General features: G+C 40.9%; 1 protein-coding gene across 2 annotated transcripts in view; it reads right to left on the bottom strand.

The window, feature by feature from the left end:
- Nucleotides 1-210: 210 nt before the first annotated feature.
- SHROOM2 (shroom family member 2) overlaps nucleotides 211-16,493 on the bottom strand; it is a 143,219-nt gene continuing 126,936 nt past the window's right edge. For both annotated transcript variants that reach the window (XM_066621617.1, XM_066621616.1), the window contains 5 exons: nucleotides 13,784-14,536; nucleotides 11,757-12,308; nucleotides 6,643-6,811; nucleotides 4,200-4,472; nucleotides 211-2,743 (listed from right to left, as the gene is read on the bottom strand). In XM_066621617.1, coding sequence (XP_066477714.1) covers nucleotides 2,477-2,743; nucleotides 4,200-4,472; nucleotides 6,643-6,811; nucleotides 11,757-12,308; nucleotides 13,784-14,536 — 2,014 coding nt within the window. In that variant the 3' untranslated portion in view covers nucleotides 211-2,476. The remainder of the gene's footprint in view (nucleotides 2,744-4,199; nucleotides 4,473-6,642; nucleotides 6,812-11,756; nucleotides 12,309-13,783; nucleotides 14,537-16,493) is intronic.

The raw sequence follows: 16,493 nt of genomic DNA on the forward strand, positions 1-16,493 counted from the left end.
GTTTACCTCACATAAAACCTTGTTTATGTGGAAGCAGAGTTTGCAGAAGATCTAAGCTTTAATCTGAAGAGAGAAAACTCTGAAAGAAAATCATGATCCAAAATCAAATTAAGATGCATATATTCCTCTTTCTAAGAAAAGGAATCAGACTGTGCATGAATATTATGTAGATATCAACATAAATGACAAAAATTAACAATTGTTCAGTACTTTGAAACACAATATTCAGTTTATTTCCCTTGGTCAAACAAGACATAGATATGAATTTAAGCAACAAGCAAGAATTCTATGTATGCTTTTACTTAGGACTGCAAACTGAAAAGGGACAACTGGAAAAAAATCTGAAAGATTTTTCACTATACAAAAAGGTCTAAAAATTGCAAATGACACATAAGGCAAAGTAGTAATCAATTACCTATGAATGCCAAAGGCAAGACATTAGCACCAGATCCTCTCTCTTACAAAGCAACGATAGTGTTATTTATAGAATTATATACATCAGTAGGAAGAATCCCTCTTCTGGTCCCTTTCAAAGAGCCTGTCCAAAAAAACCCCACCAAGTTTTAAAAAGAGAAGGAGAGAAGGGGCCAGGTTCAAGCTGGTGATTAAATACCACATTGTGAAAAGGATAATATATAACAATCTCCATATTGCTATCTTCATAAGAATTATATGATTTAATTCAAAGTACACGCATATTGAAATCATATTTGGAGTTCACATACATAACCAGAATGAATACAACAGTCTTTAAAAATAAAAAAGTCACAGATAAAAGCTTACACCTGACTGAAATAAACTGTAATCATTTATTTTTACTTGGCCATATTTAAATTTCAGATTTCAGGATAAAATGAATCAATTTTCCAATTGGTTAGATGTGGCAGCATTCAATGTTGATGAGAATTTGTCAGACATCTTATAAAAGGTTGGAAAAAACCTGGGATCAATTTTCCAAGTAGTCTTTTAAAGGAATGACACTGATATAGGCTACTGGAAGTGCTAACCTGGGTTATTTCAAGTAAGCACACATAAGTAGGGGAGAAAGTCCCATTAAGAGTTCAAGAATGCTTTTGAAACACTTCATTAGGCGGAAATGATTAAGACCTTGTATATCCAACAATTTTCTTTATTGTTTTTATTTAATTTACCTCAGTGATGAGGAACAAAGATACATTTGTCCACACTCACAAGGGAAATACTGAGAATTATCTCACTTTTTTTGTAATGGCTAAATTAGTTTCAGTACCCAAACAGGGCACTATGACAAGGTGGTTCAAGAATAAGTGCAGATTCATTTCAATTCTCAGTAGAACTTCAAATAGCCTATATAGGAAAACGTAAAATTTCCCTTTATCCCTTATTACAAGGGAATACCCCTTATGTGATTAGGTCATAAGCATGCCTTCCTGTTTACCGAACAGTTTAGTGGTATTTTAATGATATGATAGTGTGTTATTAGATGGCAGTGCAAATACATGGCTTCCCCAGAAACATGCTCGCACACACACAAATGTAGGAGGCATGCAACTCTTACTACTCACAAGTACAAAAGTAAAACTAAGGAATGATGTAAGACAAATAGCAATATTAGACATGAGGCATGTAAAAACAAAGCTATGCAGATGAAGGGTAAAAAGTTAATGATATGTCGCATTTTCTACTAATTTAAAGCATGATCCACTGATTTCAGGCAAGTGGCACTAGTTTTGCCTTGCATTACAGATCTGCTCATATCAAAGGGCTAGACCCTTAGCCACCCCATTCATAAAAGACAACAGAGCTTACCTTCAGATGAAAATTAACTCCCTCCCCCACAATATTTAAAAATCACATTGCCACACAAACATACTGTGTCTGGGGGCAGTGTTATCACAGAGTTGCTGAAAGGTCTGCTTGTACAAATAGTTTTGACATAATTTTTTGAAAAGCAAAAAATTCTCTCTCTCACTCTCTCACACACACACATCCAATGTGCAAACACAAAAATGCCACTACATCTTACCAACCTGAATACAATATTAGACAGACAATATGAAGGTGTTCTCTCTGTTTGATATGGCTGTATTTCTTAAAGTCCCTAAAATCAAGAGTCCTGAATGTTGCTAACTTTTGGGATCCACAGCAGTCTGAGTGGATCTCAAGAGAACAAGAAACTACACATGCATTGTTTCCTTAAAAAAAACAGCAAAACTGCATATTGTGCACAACTGCAGTCGATTCCCAAATATATTGAACCTGAAACACAGAATCTAATGTCTGCAGAGGTTTCTAAAGGCTGTGAAAGAAAAGCCAAAGAGACTTAAAAATGTTTCCAAAAATGCAAATACACCAACCATATAGAAACAAAATCTCAGCATTATTGCTAATATGACATTGGTTTTTTTTCTTCTGAATGGCTCCTCCTAGAGGTCAGAGGAGTTGCATACTTGGAAATGCCATCTAAGTTTTCTAGTTTGCAAGTCCGAGGCAAATGTCATTTGGACCTTTCCGGTTGGAGACTATCAGTCAGACACTTGAGCTGCTCCTCCCCAAGTTTGATTTTGTCTTCTAGCTCTCGCTGCTCAATGATGAGAGCTGACTTCATTTTGACAAAGTGCTCATAATCTGCCAGGCTTTCATCACTCAGGTAGTTGGCCAAAATGTCAAATACGATACGTTCCCTTCGATCCAGGTTTTCCTTCAGCTCCTTTGCATCTTCATGCTGCTGAGTCAGCAGCTTCTGCTTCTCCACCAACACCCGCTTTAAAGGAAGAGAGCAAAATCATTCATTTTTACAGAGAAGACAATCACTTTAAAAGACAAATCGATGGTAGAAGTCAAGTCAGTTTTATTATGAATCCATGCTGGAAACACTCAAATACAACCTATTAAAAGTAAGAGTTGTAAACATTTCTCTAACTGAGTGTGATTTCACTGCTACCCAGTTCTGATGAAACTTGTGAAAGGAAACCTACTCACAGCAAAGTCAATCACAAACATAGAAGAGAATCCCTTTTGAAACTTCAGGTACAAATATTTGCACTGTAGAATGTGGCTCTCTTAATTATTGAGCTCAGTAGCATCTATGTTGACTTTTAGTGGCTCTCCAGGGTTTCTGATGATGGTCTTTTTCAACCCAACTCAAAATGCTAAGCCTGAGATTGAACCTGGGCCCTTCTCCATGCAATACATGAAGTCAACCTCTGAGCTAGAGTCCCTCCTTCATAGATATAATTCTCATGCAAGGGTGTATCAGACTTAAATTATATTGATTTCAATTTGCATGTGCTTAACCCCCAACCCCCACACTGAAATAGAGGGGACTCTACAATGCTTAGCTTTGGTGAGCTCAGATCCAATGCAAGTTAAGACTACTAATCCCATTCCAGAGCAGTATGGCTTTTGACATCTGTCTCCAATCTGTAGTCGGTGCGATGTGATCAGCTGGTTTTTCAAAGCACCATTGCACACACTCATTTGCTTGTGCATTTATCAAGGGACTAAGATCACAATCACAGAAAGGACATCCAACAGTGGTGAGTATTTAAAGGTTAATATTTAAATTATATTCAGTGAAGTGCAAAAAACAAACAATGAAAAAGGAAAAAATATTGATGGGGAGCAAAAGCAAAAAAATTGACAAAAGGAAAAAGTTGAAAAAGAAGGTCTAAAATTATGTTCTCTCATTCTGTTGCTTGGATCTTCAATTATTAAGAAACTTGCCTTTTATGTTCAGGGATGTGGTTTACTGTTAAAATTAATGCATTTTTTTTCCTCTCTCAAAGATATGACATGAGATTGTTTTCTATTTATCAATTTTTTCTATGTTACTTTAGCTTTAATTTTTTTGTAGTATGATTCTTTCCATTTTTAAGGAAGTAAAAGACAGTCTGAGTGTATCTCAGCAAATAAGAAAATTTCAGAGCAGAATCCTGAATCTTATGGCATTCATAATGCAAATGACATTTTAAAACATGGCAAGCCTGTTGGTAGTGCTCTGCTTCAAATCAGTGCATCATTTCAAACTCTAGGATTTTTGACATTGCTCTGTACAACATCTTTTCATTTTAGGCTAATTTTCCAATTTTGGAGCTTTTCTCTCAAGTTCCTGAACGCTTAGATTTATTCAAATTGTTGAGAAAATTCATTTGTAATGAAAAGGGCAAAATCATATGGCAGCTTCTTAAATATAACAGTAACACAGTATGTTGCCTTACCCGCTCTTCAGGAGAGACATTTTCATCCAAGTTGTTCAAGGCATTTTCTACCCGGGCTAGCCGACCAGAAAGTGACAGCAGGAGGTTGACCACTTTGTCTAGGTCTCCAATAAACATCCGGAATTTGTCAAACTCATTAGGTTTGCAGACCTCTTTGACAATGGCCTCCACTTCCTCTCCAAGCAGGTTGTTAGCTTGAATGTCTTCTAGAAGGGTTTCTCGAGCTTCTCGTAGTACCTGCAGCTTTCGACTTATGCTATCTATAAGCTCTTGCTAAGTATGAAAAAAGCAAGAAATTTATTAGATAAAATTGATGCCACAACCTCCCAGCTCCATAGAAGAAACAATATTCCATTTAGTTGTGGATGGTGCCACGAGTTGGAGCAGTGAAACTGTCTCTCTGAGCATGATATGGAAACAAGGATGTTTTGAGCAGGACTGTGCATAGTGCACAACCTCCATTGCTGGAGTATTTAACAGTGGGTAGAGGAAAAGGCTGAGAAGCATGGCCATCTGACAACTTTGAAGGGAGCCAGGTAGAGCTCAAGTGATCATTTCTAATACAGGGAAGTAATATTTATTTTGTATTCTGTTTTACATCACTCGCAAATACTAACAGGACAGATTCTAGAATTTACTAGACTGCTGCAACAAAAGAAAACACAAAGTCTTACAGACTGATGCATTGTAAATATGGTTTTCATTAGAGAAATTAATGAAACTAAACTAACTACTTCAACCTACACATCCTTAATTTCTTTCACTATTATACCAGGCCATGCAACATAAGTATACTCACTGGCCACCAAAGGAAGAAACAATTAAATCTGAGATCCAGCAAGCTTGGGCCATTTAAAGCTTCCAAATTATGTTTTAATTCTGCACAGTTTATTAGATAAATCTGGATTGGGAGTAAACTGGGTGTCTAAAAGTTTAGATATCTATCAGTTTTACTATATATCAGTTGTATATAAATATATCAGTTCTACTGATATATACTCTGATTAGACTGACTAATCTGATTTTTTTTTGTTGCTATATGCATATGGAGTTTGATATGGATTACCAGGGACAAAATGAAGCTTTATCTAGGATCCAGTGTGATTTAATGACTGTACTATTTTAACATCTGACACACATCAATATGGATAAACTCTACAGTATTATTTAAAATGTACTTAGAGTATTACGGCTGTTCAGTTGCATTAAGCTGCTGAAAAACGTAAAGTCTAGTGTAGCTTGTGTGTTTTACAGTTCAGTAACTCTTGCATTTTATTTTAATGCTTGGTGAACTCATGGGATTCTACAGATTTTGAGAATTCCATCTAAATGACAAGCAGTTCCTTACTCTTGCAATGAGCTGTTAGTTTGTCAAAAATTAAAATTCAGTTGCACTGAAAGATGTGAAAATGCGGGGGGGGGGGGGGGAGAGGAGAGAAAGGAAGAAAAAGAAATAGTACTAATTTTGTGATATCTTGCTATTTCTCATTTAATGGTTTGCAAAAGCAGAGCAATTATATTTTATGAATTCCAGTGCCCCTGGGTCTTACCAATGAGAATGCTACGTTTCTACATTCAGACCTTCATACACATGCACACATACACCAGCCCACAGAGAGAATTTGAAATATTAAAAACAGAAGCTCAAGACCAGGGGTCTCCAAATTTTTTCGGTATGAGGGCTTCATCGTATACTTTATACAATTGTGGGCTCCCAAAAATAAGTTTTATAAATGAATGAATTTTTAAAATGAATGAGTTTTATTTGGATCTTTTTTGTAATCAGCACAATATGATTTAGAACAAAATGTGACAATTACAAAGACACAATGCCACACTTTAACTGACAAATAATATATAATGGGTTAAAATTTCAAACATTAACATTGCAAAAATTGTCAAACATCTGACAAAAAATGTTGCTGCAGGCCAGATAAAATCTTATGGTGGGCTGGATGTAGCCCCCGGGCCGTATTTTGAAAACCCCTGCGCTAGACCATATACATGACATTGCAGTAAACCAGACCTAGTGCAAAACAAAATATATTTTCTTCCTAGTAAAAACTGTGATCACCATTTTTGGGAGCCCACAAAAATGTATACAATATATGATGGGTCTTACCATCATCACAGGACAACAATTCACAATCTGACTTCAATCTCAGATTTGTTAATAGATGGACAGGGTTTTGTCCTGTCTAGCTCATTCTGTGCCCCAAACTGGCAGTACTATCTCTGCTCTGGCCCCTGTTAACCCATTTAATTGAATTTAAAATGTGTTACTTCTGAGGCAAACATGTCTTTTCATCTCGTGTGTGCAGGGATGCCAGTGTGTTGCCAGTGCTTGCCATCCCACGTTACTTACTCTGACCATGTTTACTTCTGTTGGACTGATTGTAGCAAGAGGTCCCAGGGAACAAAACACAAACGAACGTAAGCTTACCTTCTTCTCTGACAAATCGTGGTCTAGCTCATCCTCAGAATCTTCTTCATTTTGCTGCTGCTGCATATCCTTCATCTTAATCAGCAGCTCTGCCTTGGGTGCCGATGTGCTATAGTAAGTAGAATTGGTTGTCAGGGGGATGGCCGAAGGTAGAATCGGCTCCTCTTTCCTAAGAAAAAGTTAAAAAGAAAACACCACCCACTTTTAATTAAGTTCCTGACATTCTGCATGTTTGACAGGAAGATGGCAATTGTTTTGAAATACTGTTTGCAGGAAGTAAATTGTAGGGTTAGGAAAAGGATTCCTAAGAATGGAGACAGTCAGGTCTAATAACTTGCATAAAATAACTATGCCATTTTGGCACTCTCAGAACCTGGTTAGAGAACCAGGCAATTAAAAGAATCTACAAAAACATTTGCCTCAAGTGCTGCTTTCTGTTTTGCCTTGTAATTGATATTCTGTGTCAGTACTTAGGTGTCCATGCATGATCTTTGATTACATGGGTGTTGCTGGGAAGGCAACATTTAAACCTCTTTGGGGTATTCATTAGCCTTGACTATATAATCCTATAAGAACACCTTCTAGCAAAAAAAAAAAAAAAACACAGTGTGCTTGGGTGTCTTTACCAGTATTACTAATGTCTATGAGGCCCTATTATGTAATGGAACTTTTGAAAAAAACTACTTCACTGAAAATGTGAAAGATAAAAAGGGAAGAATATAATAAAAACAGAAATGGTAGCAATTTTTGTGATAGTAATGCATATTTATTTGGAAGTACAGCAAGTCCCACCAAACCTCCTGGGCATTATTCCCCAATTAATTTATTTTTTACTTTTTTATACTGTCTTTCCTCCAAGGAGTTCAGTACATAGTTCCTTCCTTCCTTCCTTCCTTTTGTCCTCACTATAACTCTGTGAGGTGGGTTAGGCTGAGAGAGTGACTAGCCCAAGGTCACCCAGAAGCTTTGTGACTGAGTGGGAATTTGAACCTCGATCTCCAAGGTCCAAGTCCAACTTCCAAACCACAGGACCATCCTGGTCCACACAGGACTGCATAGGACTACAATAAAAGATGCACAGATTTAAAAGGTATATATATTTACAACATTTTTTTCATACTAAGAAAATGGAAAAAACACAACAAGTAGATGTGTCCATATTGCTTTCATGAATGTAAAAGGCAACAATTCTCATATTTAAATCCCTCTGCCACATATTGGAAAAATGACACTGACACTAGAATGAGATTTCTGTTTGATTACATAGTCTACAAATGTCCACCACTGTTATCAAAAACCATCTATATTCTCTACCTTTTCATTCCATAAGTAGTGCTATACTGTCCGTTCATTGAATAGTACTACCATCCATATTTTCCTTCTCAATTTCACAGGTGATGGTGGTATTTTCCAGCTCTTTGCAAACAGCAACCATGTCATAGTAAGCCAACATTATTGCATGTTATCATCCTATAACCTTCTAATAACTGAAAATGCACAGAATCTGATAACTGCCTAGTCAAGCTTGCCCTCTCCCCTTCTCAATGGTAATGTTTAGAACAGCATTATACAGCTTACAAGAATCACCACTGTTGCCCCCCTCCCCAAAAGGAAGGCAGCAGAGTCTACAATTAAAAGTATCTGTGCCATATAGAATCACTATGTTGTTCAACTACAACCCCTTGAACATGCCAGCAGAGGAAGAAGGTAGTGAGCAGGAAGGAAGATTGAGACCCCTCTTCCTTTTGCAATGAGAAGCAAAAATTAGCAACAACGTGCTTGGAAATGACATCTCAGTATTTCATTCTCAGGCTACCATACACAAAAACTAGTGGGGCACGGTTTTTAGCAGAAAATGTTTGCACACAAAAGCCCATGACTGATTTCCCCATCTTCTTTACTGTAATAAGGGCCTTACAATTTCAAGAGGCTTTCTTTTCTAACTGGACACGGAAGAAATGGTTCCAAACAGAATTCAGTGACATGCCTATATATTAAAACTTTGTGAAACATTTCTATAGACCTCAGGTTCAGCAACCAAACAAACAGCAGCAGTTTATAAAATGATCTATAATAATGATTCCCAAACTGGTGAGTCACAACCCACCAGGGGAATTGGAAGCAGGGTATTCCCCTTTGGGGGGGAAGTGATCCTGCTCCGATGGTAGCAACATCGCTGCAGAGACTGCAGCATTGCCGCTGCCAAGGGACATTTCTTACCTTGGGGGCAGAGCTGGCCTCCTGCAGGGTCCTGGAGGTTTGCAGCCCCCTCCAATTTTGGAGGTAGCTGCTGATCAGAGATAAGGATTGTTTACAGAAGTCTCGGAGGACATCGAAGGGGGCTGCAAGCCTCCAGGACCCTGAAAGGCCAGCTCTGCCCCCAAGGTAAGAAATAAGCTCTTTGGTGGTGGTAGCGCTGCAATCGCTGCAGCGCCATTGCTGCCCCCTCTATCCCCACCCACACAAATACTTCCCAATTCTCCTGTAGGAGTTTGGGAATCAATGACCCATAGAAAGAGCTTCTCAAAAAAAAAAAAAAAAACCTTGTGAAAAAGCCTGTGAGTTGCCATTGAGTTTATAAAGCAGGAAGTAAATTTAATTGACAGACAGTTACTTAGAGTATATTCTTCATGCAACACAGCAGCCAAAGTGAATTGGCTGAGAGAGAGGTTCTCAATAAATTCAAATGACACAACCAACAGCATAATTTTTTCCCATACATCTAAATCATATATTTTGTGTTTGAAATGAACCACTCATAACAAAATTTCCCTTACTGACTCATCCCCATATGGCGAAAGTCTTCAAGTACCCTGTCACAAAGCATTAGCTTTGCCAATCTGCCATGAATCTGACAGACCCGCTTAAGACTGATCACAAAAAAGCTGGTTAAGAACATAAGAACAGCCCCACTGGATCAGGCCATAGGCCCATCTAGTCCAGCTTCCTGTATCTCACAGCGGCCCACCAAATGCCCCAGGAAGCACACCACATAACAAGAGACCTCATCCTGGTGCCCTCCCTTGCATCTGGCCTTCTGACATAGCCCATTTCTAAAATCAGGAGGCTGTGCATACACATCATGGCTTGTATTCCATAATGGATTTTTCCTCCAGAAACTTGTCCAATCCCCTTTTAAAGGCATCCAGGCCAGATGCCGTCACCACATCCTGTGGCAAGGAGTTCCACAGACCGACCACATGCTGAGTAAAGAAATATTTTCTCTTGTCTGTTCTAACTCTCCCAACACTCAATTTTAGTGGATGTCCCCTGGTTCTGGTGTTATGTGAGAGTGTAAAGAGCATCTTCCTATCCACTCTGTCCATCCCCTGCATAATTTTGTATGTCTCAATCATGTCCCCCCTCAGGCGTCTCTTTTCTAGGCTGAAGAGGCCCAAACGCCGTAGCCTTTCCTCATAAGGAAGGTGCCCCAGCCCCGTAATCATCTTAGTCGCTCTCTTTTGCACCTTTTCCATTTCCACTATGTCTTTTTTGAGATGCGGCGACCAGAACTGGACACAATACTCCAGGTGTGGCCTGGTTCATTATGCTGATTCATTTTGTAATTAAAATCCAGCACAAGCAAATCAGGATGTACCAATGAAGAAAAAAAGTTTTTGCAGTTAAAATACAACTTGTCATACAGAATTATTATTATTATTATTATTAACAGTATTTATATACCGCTTTTCAACTAAAAGTTCACAAAGCGGTTTACAGAGAAAAATCAAATAACTAAATGGCTCCCTCTCCCAAAAGGGCTCACAATCTAAAAAGATGCAAAAGAACACTAGGAGACAGCCACTAGAACAGACAGTGCTGGGGTGAGGTGGGCCATACAGAATGCATACAACTGATCATTGCAGACTAACAACTTGATTGTACTGGGGTTGCCCTTATTTTCTACTTAGGTTTGTCACTCCCCTAGTTTAAGGATTAAGTTCTGCCACACTTGAATAAGCTTAAGAATTAACTCCTAATTGCTTAAGTGCTCATGTTTACCCTTCAATGAAGGCTGAGAGTCAGTTACCCAATAATCAGATGCTACTTATACCTGTGGATATGCTTTCAAATAAATGTTGCAAACATGTATACATGAAAAATGTCTACGTTAGAACTGTTGTGGTGTGTTCGTCCCAATGTGGATTTTGGCAGCTTCAGTGATGATACTTTTAAAGACTGTTCTTCACACAGTCAAGTTGCACAAACCTTCCTCACATTGCTAACCACCAGTTTCCACTCACAAAACTGGATTACCAAATCAACTACAACATTCCTCACATATATGCCTCTGTGATTAAAAGATTCAGAGCCCACTTTATGCATGTCTACTGAGAAGACAGACCCATTAAAGTCAATAGAGCTTACTCCCAGATAAATGCGGACAAATAACTCCCAGATAAATGAGGACTGCAACCTCAGCCTGTTATTTAGATGTACCATTGTCCCTCATCTTAGGCACAGTTCACTAGTGCAAATTTGACTATAAACACTTGGCACAAAAAAACCCAACAGTTTAATAGCAAAGGCAATTCCACTCACTAAATACTTGACTGAAAGTAAGCCTGAGATAAGAGAATGAAGTTACTGTTCCCTCAGTTCCTGCCTGCTTTTCGTAATTTTTAAAGAGTCCATATCCATTTCTCTGATTTCAGGGATTTGCAAAGTACTTTGGAGTATATGTGTTCTTAGGTTTATGGGCTAACTCTGGAACATAACCCTCGTACAAGGTGAAGGGCAACTGCAATTCATAATAATCACCAGAAGTTGTTAATCAATAAGGAGAATTGTTTGAAATTACGGTTCTTGGTACACACAGCTTAGTAAGCTTATCATGAAAGATATGACTATGGAGAAGATGGTCTAGAGCCCAGATAGCTACCTCCAGCTCCGGTCACTTCCGGAGGGCTCGGATTGGGCTAAGTCTGGTTCAACGTGAGTCCGCGCATCCCATACTGTGCCAGATCCACAGTTACAGAATCCGTGGATGCGGAGGTCCTACCTGTACTTTCATTATATGAGCCCTCTTAACAAAAAAAGTTTGCAAACAGATATATGAATGCACTGAACAAAGGAAATAAGATCACCAGTTTGTGAAAAGTAAGACTACTCACTTGTCCTCCGCAGCTTTTGGTGAAGGGACTTTTAAGAGAAGTTTCCTGCGCTGTTGAGCTTCTTCCAAGAGATGTTCATCTTTAGGGAAGATTCCCACCATTAGGTCCATTGTTGTTTTTATTTTCACATTAGGATCCAAGATATCTGCTAGTGACTTATCCTTGTCGACAATCTCTCTGGCTAACTCCTCCGATTTCCAGTCTTCAATTGTCTTTTCTTTGGCCCTCACGTAGCTAACTGCATGGGTGGAACCGTCACTGTCCTTTGAATTGGTTCCAAGCGCTTCAACAGGTTGCAAATAAGGCAATCTTGCTTTGTTTTCAGGCTCTAACTCCACACCTTGCCTTGTGTAAGCACAGAAACGCGAGTAGGACTGTTCAGAAGTGCTGAGTGTTTTAATTTGGTCTTTCTCTAAGCCACTAGGTATAGCAGGAGGCTCTACAGTGCTCACAAGGTTCTGCCTACTTTCCTTCTCTGCATGGCTTTCAGAATGTACAATCTTGATAGGAACCATTTTCACAGTTGTGTTGTTATCCATCACTCTTTCAATCCTTGGGGGGGGGGAAGCAACATTAGACGCTAAACATGCATATCATATTCACACAAGCTGCATGCTAAGGAAAATGTGTTTAAGACCCGTTTATGAATGCAAAAGGCACAGCACAATTGTAACAATCAAGCCTATGATTCTATAATTTCTATAAGATCTGGCTTTCAGTCTGGAGGCCCAGGTGAAACAGTGGTTAGGGATACTTTTGCCCAAGTATACGGATGGATCTTTCACTTGAATTATGTCCTGATGTATTTATGGATTAAAAACCTGACTTGCAATCCCCAGATTTCATTTTTGGTCTTCCTTCAAGGCGTATGTTATTTTTAGGATTTTGCTATTCAAACCAAAGTGTGCAGGGAGAAATCAGCACAAAAAAGCTTAACCAAACAACTAGAACTTCCAGTGCAATTAAATTCTTTGTTGTAGCAGAGTAGGCTGGAAGTAATAACCTCACAATCTGTAATTGTTCTCGAAACACACACTGAAAAGCTTATTACACAGACCTGAACAAGTCCCCTCACCTCCATCCAGCAATGTGCTGCCAAAATAATTTCACTCACTCTTCCTAGTCATTTTAACTGCATCACCTTCCCTCCTTATATTCTTTCTTTTGTCTCCTACCTACTCCCAGATTCAACACAAACTCCTTGTTCTCCTTATCTTCAAATCCCAACATGGTCTTGCTCCTCCCAACCTCCAGATCCTGTGTCTCTTGCTCCTCCAGCTTCACTACCCTCAAGCCAGCTGAAAATCTCCTGCTTCTCAAGCATTTCTGCCCCTTCTTCATTGCCATTTCTTATACCTGAGAGGAACTGCCACCTGGAACACCTGCACAATGCCTTGTCTCCAAAAGCCTTCTTAAATTCCACTGTTTCTGGGGAGACATGCAGCTGACTCCTATCTAAACCTTCCTTGCCGATTCAGCTATGCCACTGGAGGGTACTCCAGGGGGAAGTTCTGAGGTCTCCTTCAGGTAGGGGGACATTTGTTCCCTTGCCCAGGGGAAAGCAGCCATGCCACAATAGGTCTACTTAAACCAGTGCCAACTATTGAAGATGCAAGTCTGAGTGCCTCTGGGAAGGTGGATGGAGGCTGGGATACCGCTGGAGCTGCTGCTGCATTCCTCCCCCCTGTCCCAACTTACTGGCATCAAGGTTTTTCTAGAGGCCACCTCTTTCCCTACTTGTGGCAGTGGCACAGCTGCACAGAGTGGCAGGTTGCCAGAATGCGAGTTCTGGCAGCTCAGCAGGTCCATTGAATTGGGCTGACAGTCTTTTTCCCCCTACTATAATTCAACTCTAGGAACCACAAATTTTTCTCCTGCTTAGCCCTGCTTCGAATTCTGTCTATCTCCTCCGTTTTCCCCTTTGTGACTATGTAGGCTCCAAGCTCCTTGGAGTACAAACTTGTCCCCTTACTCTATATACATGCACGCGGATGATGCTGTATAAATAAATTAAAATGCCATACTACCTTGTGGGATTCTCATCCTGGACAGCCACAGGAGGTTTGTCAGTCAACTTCTGTGGGGCAAACTGTGGTGAAGGGGACCTTGAAGTCTCCATTTCAGGTTTCAGAAGGTAGCAATATGTCGAAGTTAATGCAGGTTCAGATTTGAGATGTGATTTTTCTTCTAAGTGCTGACAAACATTTTCTACAGGTGCTGATTGCTGAGGTTCTGGCAGTTCAGTGCTTGCTAATTTGCTAGAGATCTTGACTGAAGTTTGAGAAGGAGACAAGCGACCTTCAGCCGCAGAGGCAGGAGAGGCAGACTGAACGGGCCTGCTGGGCCCTGTCAGTAAAGATTCTGATGAAGCAGCAAGCGATGCTGAAGAATTATCTTGTCGCCTGTATTTATGCTCTCTTTTTGGTGGGGGAGGCCTCTGGGATGCAGCACCGTGTTTCTTATTCAGCAGTGCTGGATCGGTCTGTAGGCTTTCTTCTCCTTTGCCTTGTGGGGGTCCGAAGTGGTTCTCAATGGATATTTGTAGCTCAGAAATAGCAGGTGGCAAGCTGCAATCTTTGCTTTTTTCATTCACGTTTTCCTGGGAATATCTGTAATCACTGGGCAATGTCCCAGATCTACCTCTGCTCTTCTGAGACGCAACTGTAGGCTGCCCTGTGTGGGGGGGCCTAGGAGATGCCTTCCATTTGTTTCCTAAATTGTAATCTGGCTGAGCTGCTGGCTCTCCTGAAGAGCCTTCTGGATAACCTGCATCAGCTGGCCTAGGACAAGAAGAAATATAATCATTGTTTGGGTTTTCCCCTGAGCATTGCTCCATAAATACTAGGAACCTCCGAGGCCTGCAAAGATGTTATTCATTCACAATTGCATATAAGCACCAAACTACTTACAAAATAGTAGCAAGAAAATTGCACAATATTTCTAATGCAGTGGTTCCCAAATTTTGAGGGTGTTTTACTCCCTCAGTAAGTCTTTGCGGGGGAGGGGTTAGGGCAGTGACGATCTCCAGGATCGCATTGCTGAGGGGAGTGAGGGGGGTGCTTTCCACTTACTTGTAAGTAGGTAGGGCTGCAGCAGGAGGTGTGGGGAGCCCTGCATAGCCCTCCACAGGACTCCCTGAGGGTTGGAATCTTCAAATGGAGAGATCGCAAAGCACCTCCTGCAAACACGAAATGCTTTATGATCACTCCATTTGAAGATTCCAACCCTCAGGGAGTCCTGCGGAGGGCTATGCAGGGCTCCCCACACCTCTTGCAGCCTCCAGCAGCCCTACCTACTTACAAGTAAGTGCAAAGTATCCCCCTTGTCCCCCTTAGCGACACGATCCTGGGAATCGCATCACTGCCTCTCCCCTTCCCCCGTCCCTGAAAGGGGGGGAACCTTTACACAATCTGGTGGATTGCAACCCACCAGTTTGAGAACCACTGTTCTAATTAAATGGGATAAAACAAAGCACAGTGTCAGGTCAGATTACTGTTACACAGTGCCATGAAATGCAATGCATCCTTGAATTAACCAGAGGCACTATACACCAGGGGTGCTCACACTTTTTTAGCTCGAGAGCTACTTTGAAACCCAGCAAGGCCTGGAGATCTACCAGAGGTTTTTTACAATGTTCACGCCATCGTAACATATAACATTTGTGTGTACAATGTATGTTGGTGTACCTTGCATAACCGCATGAGCCAATATTGCACAACACAACGTAATTAACTATAAACATTTTTTGTAATTACTTGAGTTTACTTTGATGACTTGCACTGAAGTGAATCAGCCAAGGACGCATAGTCCAGATAGTAGCTGCTGACAGCCAGCCTCAAGCACGCTTCCAAATGTTCATCAGTCATGGTGGAACGGTACTTGGACTTAATGATCTTCCTGTAGGAAAAGGCTGACTCACATAAATAAGTGGAGCCCTTCCTGCCTCAGGTGCTCTTATATCCCTGAGGGCCCTATTGCCTTCAAGTGGCTGCAGCTGTGCAGCACACTCTGCTGGATGCCCAGGCCTTACCCTTAAAGGGGCCACTGCTGACACCACATCTACCTCCTCACCAGATCTTCCTGGATTCCAATACAAGTGGGAGGGGGAGCAGATCTCTATACAGACCAGTGCAAAAACAGGGGAAAGGTGTGGGGGAGGGAAGATCTCTATATAGACATCACAGTAAGACCAGTGCAAAACCCCTTGCACACAGAACCAACAGATGGAAGTGGGGGGGGGCAGATCTCCATACATACCAGTGCAAAAACAGGGGAAAGGTAAGTCATCCCCAGGAGAGTCAACGGGGCTCACTCCCAGGGATGCGTGGACGGGAGAGAAGCCTGCCAGCGGCTCCTCTCCAGGACTACTCACGAGTCAGCCCCAGTAGAGTCCATGGGGCTCACTCCCAGGGATGTGTGGACAGGAGCTCACTCCCAGGGCGGGGCTCACTCGCAGGGATGCATCACTCCCAGGGCGGGGCTCACTCGAAGGAATGCATCACTCCCAGGGCGGGGCTCACTCCCAGGGCAGGGCTCACTCCCAGGAATGTGTGGACGGGAGAGAAGATCTACTCATTTTGCCTGGCTATCCACTGGTAGATCGCGATCGACTTACTGAGCACCCCTGCTATACACAATAACTGACTCTTGTGTGTGCATTAACTTGAGTAGCTTGCTTGAACAGAGTTCTGTTCAAACTAGTTGACTCTCACTAAAAGTAATATACTATTTGATTCT

The sequence above is a fragment of the Tiliqua scincoides genome, chromosome 3 (assembly GCF_035046505.1).
Source record: "Tiliqua scincoides isolate rTilSci1 chromosome 3, rTilSci1.hap2, whole genome shotgun sequence".
Classification (NCBI taxonomy): Eukaryota; Metazoa; Chordata; class Lepidosauria; order Squamata; family Scincidae; genus Tiliqua; species Tiliqua scincoides.